Below are 12347 nucleotides of genomic sequence, written 5' to 3' on the forward strand. Positions count from 1 at the left end.
TGATTTTTGTTATTTAAAAAAATTCTTTATAATTTTAAAAGTTAACATCGACAAATATTTAAATATTTAGCATATAGAGATATAATATTACAACATTAAATTATATTTATTTAATTTATACTATCTATAAATACAATGGATCATCTATTATTTAATCCAATTATTGATAGCCCAATAAAAATTTCTGGTAGGCCCAAAATTTAAATGATAAGATTATATATTAAATGTAACATGACTTTCTAGGAATATATCTATTTTGTTCATTTTTAAAAAAAATTACACATGAATCAAAGTTATGACTTCTGTTTTAATATATAAGATTTGTATACTGCTTAAATCATTGGACTAACCACTATAAATATCTATTCTCTAGAAAAACGGACACAAAAAATATTTCAAACCTTTTTGACCATCATCCTATGTCTGTGCAGGATGCAATTATGCAACAAAACAATATTGTCATATTTTTTGTTTTTTCTCAAAATCTGAAGGTTAACACTCCTATAAAATTTGATTTTCGGTAAATGCTTTATATAATGAAGTTTTCTCTGTTTAGTGTTGTTTAAAAATTTCAAACCATATTTTAAATTTGTATTAATTTATTATATAATCTTTTTCATGGCACATGAGTATTGGCTTTAATTTTTCAACTATTAATTTAATAAAACTTCATATATTGTTTAAATCAGTGGACTAACATGAAATCTCTATTCTCTAGAGAAAATGACACAATAAAGATTCCAAACCTGTTTTTTTTTTGTCGTCAACTTTACAAACTCATACAGACTCTGTAAACCAAGCCGGAAGATATTGATCCATATGAACGACGAAAGACGGCTGAATCCTAACACTGCGTGCTAGGCTATCCGCCTTTGTATTATGCGCTCTTGGTACATGAACGATCTCTGATTGGAGGAAACTTGCTCTCAGATTTTTGATGTCTTCCAAATAACTTGCAAAAGCTGGCCACTCTTCTGGTTCCGAAACCAGCTTCACCAATTGAGAACAATCCGTTGCAAACGTAACTTGAGATTGACGTAAATTCCTCATACATTCCATAGCCCAGAGTAATGCTTCCATCTCCGCATGGAGAGGAGAAAGGCTAGCCCGAACATTCCTCGCCCCCAGCAACCCAGCGAAGCCTTCTAAAGTGATGTGCCAACCCTGGCCGGAGAAAGTATCTTTCTCTTTCCAGGAACCATCTGTGAAACACCATCGTCCTGGATTTAACAGTGAAGACCTAATCTCTTCTTGTGGGACAATCCTCTGTTCATTCACTAGTTGGGCTTAGCCCAAAGGGTTGATTCTGTTTCCGCCAATTTGAGCGTATCCCTATGATCAATATCCAGATTACTAAAGACCTTACTATTCTTTCCTTTCCAGATATACCATAGTATCCATGCAAACTGATGATCATCTAACTGCGGAAAAACTCTCCAGAAAAGATGATCCATATTTGCAAAAAGGGATTGTGTGGGAAATATAGTTGGATTTGATGGTATCTTTGAGAGAGCCCAAACCTGAAGTGCTGGAGGACATTCGAAAAACACATGATTTATCGATTCCTCCTCAGCTCCGCACCTTGTACAACATATATCGCCAGTTATCCCTCTCGCTTGTAAATTTTTCTTAACCGCTATACACCCTGTCACCAACTGCCAGAGAAAATGTTTAAGCTTTGGTGGACACCTGACTTTCCAGCAGAATGATTTCAAACCATCGACCGTAGGTCCAAAAAATGCTGGTGGTTTTGCTCTATCCGGGTAAACTCGTTCTACCTGATATCCCGATTTAACCTTGTATTTCCCATTTGTTGTGAAATGCCATCCATCTTTGTCCTCCAACTGATATCCACTCAGTCGTATACTCTCGATAATTTTTACATCCTGTGGGTCCACTAGAGCCTGAAGTGCCTGCGAGTTCCAAATTCCCAAAGTGGGGTCTATAAGAGAAGCCACTGTGAGGTCAGGGTAAAGATTGTGTTGGTTTTTATTTGCTGGTCTCGGGCGAGTGGTTGGAAGCCAATGATCATTCCATACAGAGATAGAAGATCCTGATCCCACCCGTTTGATTAGTCCTTCACATCCTGTGGGTCCACTAGATTCCAAACCTCTTTGACCATAATCCTATGTCACTTTAGGATTCAGTTATTCCATAAAAAAGATTTTCATATTTTTGATTTTTTTATCAAAATTTGAAGGTTAACCCCAACGAAATTTAGTTTTTCGGTAAGTGCTATATATATTTAAGTTTACTTTCTTTAGTGTTGTTTAAAAATTTCTAACCAAATTATACATTATGTATGCTAAACTATATTTTATGGTAATAGACGTCGCTCTAATATTTTAACAATTAATTTTATAAAACTTTTATACTGCTTAAATCACTGGAATAACCGTTATAAATATTTATTCTTCAGAGAAACGGACACAAATATATATTTCAAATCTTTTTGACCATCATCATTTGTCAGTGCAGGATGCAACTATGCAATAAAACAAGTTTGTCATATTTTTGATTTTTTTTCTCAAAATCTAAAGGTTAACACCCCTACGAAATTGGGTTGTCGGTAAATTATCTATAAATGAAGTTTACACTCTTTATTGTTGTTTAAAATTTTCTAACCAAATTCTACATTTGTCTAAATATATTCTACACACTATTTCATGGTACATTACTATCCTCTCTAATTTATAAACAATTAATTTAATAAAACTTCATATATTGCCCAAATTAGTGGACTAAAACTATGAAATCTCTATTCTCTAAAGAAACGAGCACAAAAAGATTCCAAACATCTTTGACTATCATCCTATATCAGTGCAAGATGAAACTATGCAATAAAATAATATTTTCATATTTTTGATTTTTATTCTCAAAATCGGAAGGTTAACTCCCTACGAAATTGAGTTTTTTTCGGTAAATGTTCTATTTATTGAAGTTTACACCCTTTAGTGTTGCTTAAATTTTTCTAACTACATTCTAAATTTGTAATAATATATGATAAACTCTCTTTCATGATACGTAGACATCACTCTAATTTTTTAACAATTAATTAAAAAAAAAATTATATAATGTTTAAATCAGGAGACTAGCCACTATAAAATATATATTCTCTAAAGATATGGACACAAAAAAGATTTCAAAACTCTTTAGCCATCATACTATTTCAGTTCAGGATTCACTTATGCAATAAAACAAGATTGTCATATTTTTTTACTTTTGTTTTCAAAATCTGAAGGTTAACAACCCTTTCGAAACTGAGTTTTTGGTAATTTCCTTATATAATGAAGTTTACGCTTTTTAGTGTTGTTTAAAAATTTTCAACCACATTATACATTTGTATTAATGTATTCTAAACTCTTTTTCAAGGTACGTGAGTACTGTCTTTAATTTTTTAACAATTAATTTAATAAAACTTCATAAATTGCCCAAATGAGTGGACTTACCACTATGACATCTCTATCCTCTAGAAAAACGGACATATAAAATATTCTAAACATCTTTGACCATCATCCTATGTCACTTCAGGATGCAATTATTCCATAAAACATACACAAAAAAAATTTCAAACCTCTTTGACCATCATCCTATGTCAGTGCAAGTGCAAGATGCAACAATGCAATAAAAAAATTGTTATATTTTTTTAATTTTTTCTAAATCTAATGGTTAACACCTACGAAATTGAGTTTTCGGTAAATGCTCTATAATTCTTGTTAACCTTATTTCTAAGTCACGATCCCAAATCTACAATAGTTCTCCATAAAAATGAAAAAATTCCAAAAATAGAAGGTTCTTAAAAAAATATTTAAAAAATACGACCTAATGATGAAAAATTCTGAAAAAATACTCATTCATCAACAAAAATTCTAGTTATCCTAATTTTAAAGTCTCAATCCTGGATCTACAATAGTTCTCTATAGAAATAAAAATGTTCCAAAAATAACAGTTTCTGTAAAAATTATTGAATATATAGCCTATTGATGAAAAAATGTGAAGGAATCATCTATCAACAAAAATTCTTGTTATCATAATTTCAAAGTCACAATCTCAAATCTACAATAGTTTTCTATAGAAATGAAAATTTTGCAAAAATAGCAGTTTTTCTAAAAATTATTGTTATCCTTATTTCTAAGTAACAATTTCAAATCTTCAATAGTTCTTTATAAAAATGAAAACTATCCAATAAATGGCAGGTTTAAAAAAATTATTTTAAAAATGGAACCTATTGATGAAAATTTCTGAAAGAATACTCATCTATCAACGACAATTCTAGTTATCCTAATTTCAAATTCACAATCTCAAATCTACAATAGTTCTCTATAGAAATAAAAAATTTCTAAAAATAGTAACTTTCGTAAAAATTATAGAAAAAAATGCAAACTATTGATGAAAAATTCCGAAATAATACTCATCTATCAACAAAATTTTTTGTTATCCTAATTACAAAGTCACAATCCCAAATCTACAATAGTTTTCTATAGAAATGAAAACTTTCCAAAGTAGTAGTTTTGGTAAATATTATTGAAAAATAACCTATTGATGAATTTTTTTTGAAACAATACTCATCAATCAAACCAAATTTTTGTTATCCTTATTTCTAGGTCACAATCCCAAATCTACAATATTTCTCTATAAAGATGAATATTTTCCAAAAATAAGAGGTTTTTTAAAAATTATTTAAAAAATGTAACCTATCGAAGAAAAATTCCAAAAGAATACTCATCCATTAACAAAATTTTTTTTATATTAATTTCTATGTTCACAATCCCAACTCTACACTAGTTCTGTATAAAAATGAAAATTCTCCAAAAATAGCAGGTTCTTAAATAATTATTGAAAAAATGAAACATATTGATGAAAAATTCTGAAAGAATACTCATCTATAAATAAAACTTCTTGTTAACCTTATTTCTAAGTTACAATCCCAAATCTACAATAGTGCTCTATAAAAATGAAAAATATCCAAAAATATAAGGCTTTTAAAAAAATATTTAAAAAATGCAACCTATTGATGAAAAATTCTGAAAAAATACTCATTTATCAACAAAAATTCTATGTATCCTAATTTCAAAAGTTACAATCTCGAATCTACAATAGTTCTCTATAGAAATGAAAATTTTCCAAAAATAGCAGTTTCTGTAAAAATTATTGAAAATATAATATATTGATGAAAAAATGTGAAAGAATACTCATCTATCAACAAAAATTCTTGTTATCCTAATTTCAAAGTCACAATCCCAAATCTACAATAGTTCTCTATATAAATGAAAACTTTCCAAAAATATCAGTTTTCGTAAAAATTATTGTTATCCTTATTTCTAAGTCACAATCCCAAATGTACAATAGTTCTCTATAAAAATAAAAACTATCCAGAAATAGCAGGTTTTTAAAAAATTATTTTAAATATGCAACCTATTGATGAAAAATTCTGAAAATATATATGTTCGGTTATATTCAGATATTCATTCGGGTTCGGAAATTACCCGTTCAGATTCGGATATCCAATCTCTCCTAATTCAATACCCGTTCGAGTATTTTACTACTTCGGTTTGGATTTCAGTTCGGATTTTTCGGATCGGATTCGGATACAGGTTTGGGTATTGGGTAAAATGTCGACCGATATGTAGATAGAGGGTCTAATTCATTAAATAAAATTAGTTCGGAGGCTTTTACGGTAAATATTTAGGGTTTTTGTTCGAAATAAACTTATTTGGGATATTTATTGTTAAAAATCCAAAAAAAATCTCAAAACCATGAGAACTATACGAGGGTTTGATTTATATCTAATGTTCTAATTTAAGTAATCAAATACTATTTATTCAGCTATATTTCTAGTTACAAATATATACTTCTTTTTGTTATACACGCATACATATGACCGTTGTTAGTAGCTTGTGTAATGTTTTTGCCATTTAAAGAACCAAATCGTTTTTTTTTCTTTTCCTTTTGTTTGGTTAAAGTTCTAAATTGGTCTTCAATGTGCTTCGTGTGGATGAAGATAAAGCTGTAATGCGCGTTTGTTAACAACCCGATTTAAGTAAATCAAACAAATAATAATTGCCAAAAATACATATAGTTATCATTTTATTTTATTTTTTTGTTAATCAACCAACTAGTTGTGTCTAAAATCTCGAGAGGATTTGTACTAAATTTTTTAATTCCATTGATTTGAAAGGATGTAAAATGGAGCAACTTCGAGAGATAGGAGAGGTGTTGGGAAGCATAAGAGCCTTAATGGTGTTCAAGGACAACATTCATATCAACCAGCGTCAATGCACTCTATTACTCGACCTCTTCAACGCCACATACGACTCAGTTTCCGAATCCATGAGACTAGGGTTTCGTTTTGGAGAGAAGAACACGTCCAAATGGAAGATTCTAGAACAGCCCTTGAGGGAGCTTCTATGTGTGGTACGAGAAGGGGAGGCTTACGTTAGGTTCTCTTTAGAGCCTAAACTAGGGTTTTGGGCTAAAGCTGTTTTCTTACAACACAACAAAGATTGCACCGAGCTTCACGTTCATAACCTGCTCTCTTGTGTACCCATCATCATCGAGGCTATAGAGATGGCGAGTGAGGTTTCAGGGTGGGACGAACAATAGATGAACAAGAAGAGGCTGGTGCATTCGAACAAGTATATGAAGCAATGGAACGACTCTCAGATGTTTGCATGGAAGTTCGGGAGAGAGTATTTGGTGACCGAGGACTTGTGCAGACTGTACGAGAGTGCTTGGAGAGAGGACATGTGGCTTCTAACGCAAGAGCCTCAAGAAAAAAGGCGTCCCGGTTCAAGAAAACAAGACAGGAAGATGGCAGAAAACAAGACACTAAAGCAAAAAAAAAAAAAAAAAAAAAGAAAAAAAGAAAACAAGACAGGAAGATGGCTGAGTTTCTTTTGAAGAATCTAGGAGATGGTAACGATCTGTTTCCATCTTCTATTCTGGTCAGCTCGAAAGATTACCAAGTGAGAAAGAGATTAGGCATTTCTTTGGAGACATCGATGCTCTGCTTCCTCAGGTCACTTCATTGCTATCTCTTTCACACCCAAACATTGTGTATTACCTTTGTGGATTCGCTGATGAGGAGAAGAAAGAGTGTTTCCTGGTTATGGAATTGATGAGTAAAAGCCTTGGGACGCACGTCAAAGAGGTGTGTGGTCCGAGGAGGAAGAACACACTCTCCCTCCCGGTCGCGGTTGATCTGATGCTTCAGATATCACGTGGTATGGAATATCTTCACTCCAAGGGAGTGTACCACGGAGAGCTGAATCCATCTAACATTCTCGTCAAACCAAGAAGAAGTAACCAAACCGGAGGTGGGTATTATCTACACGGCAAGATTTGTGGGTTCGGGTTGAGTTCTGTCAAGGGCTTCTCCTTTAAAAGTGCTTCTTCGAATGAGAGTTTTCCATTCATATGGTATTCCCCTGAAGTGCTAGAGGAGCAGGAACAGGGCGGAAGCAGCCTTAAGTACACAGAGAAATCTGATGTGTATAGCTTTGGAATGGTTTGCTTTGAGCTTTTAACAGGTAAAGTACCGTTTGAGGATAGCCACCTTCAAGGAGATAAAATGAGTAGAAACATTAGGGCTGGGGAGAGACCGCTTTTCCCGTTTCATTCACGTAAATTCATAACGAATCTGACCAAAAGATGCTGGCATGCTGATCCGAACCAGCGTCCATCTTTCTCGTCCATAAGTAGAGTTTTGAGATACATCAAACGGTTTTTAGCTTTGAACCCGGAATGTCAGCAAGACACGCTTGTCTCTCCTCCTGTGGATTACTGTGAGATAGAGACTAAGCTGTTGAAGAAACTCTCATGGGAAAAAACAACAGAGTTAGTTCAAGTTTCACAGGTTCCTTTTCAGATGTTTGCATATAGGGTGGTGGAACAGGCAAAGACTTGTAAGAAAAACAATCTCCGAGAGACATCAGAATCAGGTAGTGAATGGGCTTCGTGTAGTGAAGATGAAGGTGGGGGTGGATCAGACGAGCAGGTGTCATCTGAGAAGGAAAGGAGGCTTTCATGCTCAAATGAAGTGGGTATGAGGAAGAAGAAGCCTGTTTCAAAAAGAGCTTCTGGCCTGAAACCAATTCAGAAACCAGGTTTGAGCAGTAGTCAAATATAATATAAGATTGATAGGCTGCATTCCATACATATATTTGAAATTTATTACGTAATTTTTCTTTTTGTGTTTCAGGAACTCCTAGAGTAAGATCAAGGCATCCCCCATTGAGCCCATGTGGGCAAAGTATGAGAACGCACTCTGAGAGTCAACTGATAGTGTTGAGTCCAAAGATACGGCGTTCAAGCTCCGGTCATGTCTCTGACTCTGAGCTTTCCTAGTCTTCCTTGTGCACACACACACACACAAGAAAAATCATATTCATTAGCTTATATAGTTCAACATCCTGTATAAGAATACTAAGACTTGTTGTGACACACACACACAAACAGTCCAGTAAAATATAAATGCTTTAAAACAACAATCCTTTATCCAAAGTTCCTATAAATAGGTCAGTAACTTATTATACTATCTCAAGCGAAGTGTCTGTTTGATATTCAGAAAACAAACTCCTAAAACGTATTTGACCACTTCATAATGTCACAAATGCAATCTCGCAATGGATGGAACAGAACAACCTGCCTGGAATGCCAATCGCAGATGCTCCATGGATGTAATATCTATGCTCTATCAAACCAAATCTATTAAATCTGGATGATGGATCTACAATGGATATAATATTTATGATCTTTTGAACAGAATCTATTCACACTAATCAATATTAACATACAGTCCCCAATCTTAATTTCATTGCATGTCATTTTCTCTTTTAATGAGAAATATTTTTCTATTTCTATTTTTTTCTCAATACAAATTTCACATAACTAATTCGTTTCAGTGTTGTGAAAAAAAAAATTATATATGATTTTAATGACTTTTTACCTTTAAAGTTACCGGAAGTTTACTATGTTAAACAAAATATTTCGTACGTGACTTTAATTAATTAAGACAACTTAGAAACATAAGTATGAAATCCCGAGATACAACTCCAAATACAAGAACAAAACTGCAGAATTACCAACGAGAGGATACACGTATATATTTCCTTATTATAAAAATTGATATAGAATTATCAATCAACGTAATCAAGCTCTTCGATGATTCTTCATGACCCAAAACCTCTCGATCACTTGTGCCGTTCTTCCTGGAATCCTCCCAGCTATTAAATCCCACCTTCACAACCAACAGTATCAACAAAAACTAATAGTTAAATGATCCCTTGTTAACATCGCATATTAAAAAATGACCCAACAAAATAAAGACTAATAATTTAAGGAAGAAAGAATGAATGAAAAAACCTTTCGCCGACAAGCTTATACATCCTGCAGATCAAATCCTCTTCTTCTTGTGTCATTGCTATTTCTTCCCACTCAAGACTGCTCACTTCTGTTTCATGTCATCAACCAAAACTTTCTAAAGTAAAATTTATAGGGCAACATACGTGAAAATATATACACATACCTTCCGAAGAAGAGGAAACAATGGTGGCATAAGCATTGGTCTTGGGATGCTTCGACTTACGCTGCTTATCCATCTGAAATACGATCTTACCTTAAGGATTTTATATATCGATTCAGCTGTTACGGTTTAAGGTAGAGCAGAGAGTGGCGGATGTTTAAAGAATACGGACTCTCTTCTCTATTTATAGTGTCATTTTTTACCGACCGGTTTGGTCAGTTTCCACATTAAGTTATTATGTATTGTATATTAATTCCCTTCAATTTGTTAAGTGTAAATATATAACACCCCAAAGAATATTAAATGTTATCATCATTAATTAATTTGCAACTTATGGGTGGCAGCATTATGCCAGTATGAATGTAATGCTTGATGGGTTTCGTTGTGAACCAATCATATTAAACATGTTTCACTACATGATCAGTTGCTTCATCATGTTTTTGTGTATTTGACTTTAAAATAAATAAGACTAGCTACTTGCCCTGAGGTGATATTTCATACGTATTAGCTAACAAACTGTAAGTAATAAGTATGCATGAAATAAATGATAGTTAGATTAATGCTAACAAACTATTTTACTACGTATGTTTTTGTTACATACAATGAATACACTACTCTCTCTTTAACCTGTCTAGCTTAAATGAAAAGGTTTTGAGGTAGCTAGGACTTAGCCATGGATAAAATGTTTTTTTAGTTGGATCTATGATTTTGCAGTAAATATTATATCAATCAGTTAAAGACTGTTTTGGTTTTTTGGAATTTTAAGTTTACGTACAGTGATATGTTTGAAAACAATATTTTATCTATGAACATCTTAATATATAAATTATTAGTGGTTGATTACATGACAACACAATAATAATGCATGGTAGTTGAAGTAAAAAAAGTTAAGTAAATAACAATCCAATTCCAGCCCTCATTATCTGCTGGTATGCATTAGGAGAATCACTTGATATTTAAATTTATGAATTCCAGTCTATTGAATTAAATTCCCAATTAAATGAAAGGTGAAGTTAGAACTAGAAATGGGAGAGTTGAAAGTTGGTTAGAGTTGGATAGAAAATTAATTAGAGCGTTGTGGATATTCCCATTATTCACATCGCAATGTTATTCCATGCTTCTTTTTATTTGGTTCGATTTATTCTTTATTTACAAGACATCGAAAAAGGTTGAGCAAACTATGCAGTTGCAACTGAACACGACGCGTGGATTTTCTTTTTGTTTAGTTAATCTGTTGGGACCACGGCATGATTCATGACGCATCCGGTTTTTGGCACACAATTCTTATGAATGCACAGAGACAATAGTAATGGATGTTAAAAAGAATATAAGAAAAACTGCATAAAGAAGTGCTTGACCAAGACTAGAAAAAAGAAGAGAAGCAATAAAAAAATTGGCAAAAAAAAAGATTTAAAAAGAGTTGACTGGAATAAACGTTACGAAATTCGAAATTCTAACTTTTTAGTTACAATGCTTAACTATTAGACAGTAGCAACATCGGACGGTGATGAATACTTGTGTTTCATGACAACACTATGGAGAATCACAAATGCTCTATTCGAATAAAAACCATTGTATGAATTATAATACTTGAAGTGCTAAGTATATTTTACAAACTTTATAATATGCCTTGAAAAAGTGGAAATTGGGAATCCATTAGCAAGGCTAGCAGATGAGTTTTTTTTTTTAATTTAACCCTCTCTGAGACTAACGCATGCGTTTACAAATCTTCCTTTTAAATATTTGAGGAAAAATTGTCAAAACCGAAAAAAAAAAACATAGTTGTTCCTACGGTATAAACCATATTTGTCTATTTTTTTTTTATATTTTTTTTCTGAAATTTAATGAAATAAATAGTTTTATGAATCCAAAAAAATATTAAAAATATAAATAATTAATAAAATACCTATATACATAAACACATATTTTTTGGTTAAAAACTTGATAAATAAAATTTTAAAATTACGTTTCACTAAAATTAGAATTCGTCTTCTAGGGAAAATGAGTTAATAGAAAACGAATTCCAGAATAAACAAATCCATCTACTTTTTTTAGAAGTAACAATCTAAAAGTGATTAAAATTCTAAATATGGAGAATGTGAATTCTACTAATTATAAAGATCACTATTTTTCTCCTGAATGCAGTTTCTACTTTTATGAAGTATTCTAAAATTTCGGGTATGCGAAATCTAAACTTAACACGAACGTCTACAAAAAGTAAAAATTGTATTCAGAATTTTTGTCATGGTTCTACACAGTGTAAAAGGTGCCTTCTACGGATAAAAAATTAGTTTTTCCAAAAATTAAGGAAATTTCAGTTAAGAAAATATTCTAAAAATATTATAATTTCCTTAAACGTGTCCTGGTTGATTTTCTTTGTCAAAATATCAAAAAAAAAACGATTTTGGCTTTTCTTCTTCAACAATCTATGATTTCTCCATAGTTTGTCTTGTGATTTTCAAAAACTCTTGTTCTATGACGCATATCTATACAGTGCGTGGTGTTTGGGAATTTAGTGTAAGCACATGATGATTTTTTTTTGCTGATGATAAAGGGGGTAAACTACTGTTATTGGAATCAAGTTTTACCTTAGAGAATTTTAAAAGAATAGTTTTGGAAGATTTTAGAAACCAAATGCAATTAGATTACATGATATTTTTGATCTGTGTCGTGTGTTCTTTTTTTTAAATTGTTTTTACATTTTTTTTCCTTTTTAAAACATTACGAGATTACCTTATTTTTTTATCTTTTTCCATTAAACTTTTTAAAAATGGTTTTAGTTTATGTTTAATTTGATTAAAGAAAAATTAGTTTTGGGATTGCG

General features: G+C 32.0%; 1 protein-coding gene and 1 pseudogene across 1 annotated transcript; one reads left to right on the top strand and one right to left on the bottom strand.

The window, feature by feature from the left end:
* Positions 1-4361: 4361 nt before the first annotated feature.
* LOC106374065 lies at positions 4362-8346 on the top strand (annotated as a pseudogene).
* Positions 8347-8972: 626 nt separating this feature from the next.
* On the bottom strand, positions 8973-9772 carry LOC106375036 (MYB-like transcription factor ETC1). The gene is made up of 3 exons (XM_013814939.3): positions 9527-9772; positions 9364-9451; positions 8973-9238 (listed from the first exon to the last, which is right to left on the bottom strand). Exons 1-3 carry the CDS (start codon positions 9597-9599, stop codon positions 9151-9153), a joined length of 249 nt encoding a protein of 82 aa, XP_013670393.2. The 5' UTR covers positions 9600-9772; the 3' UTR covers positions 8973-9150.
* Positions 9773-12347: the final 2575 nt, after the last annotated feature.

This window comes from Brassica napus, chromosome C8 (assembly GCF_020379485.1).
Source record: "Brassica napus cultivar Da-Ae chromosome C8, Da-Ae, whole genome shotgun sequence".
Classification (NCBI taxonomy): Eukaryota; Viridiplantae; Streptophyta; class Magnoliopsida; order Brassicales; family Brassicaceae; genus Brassica; species Brassica napus.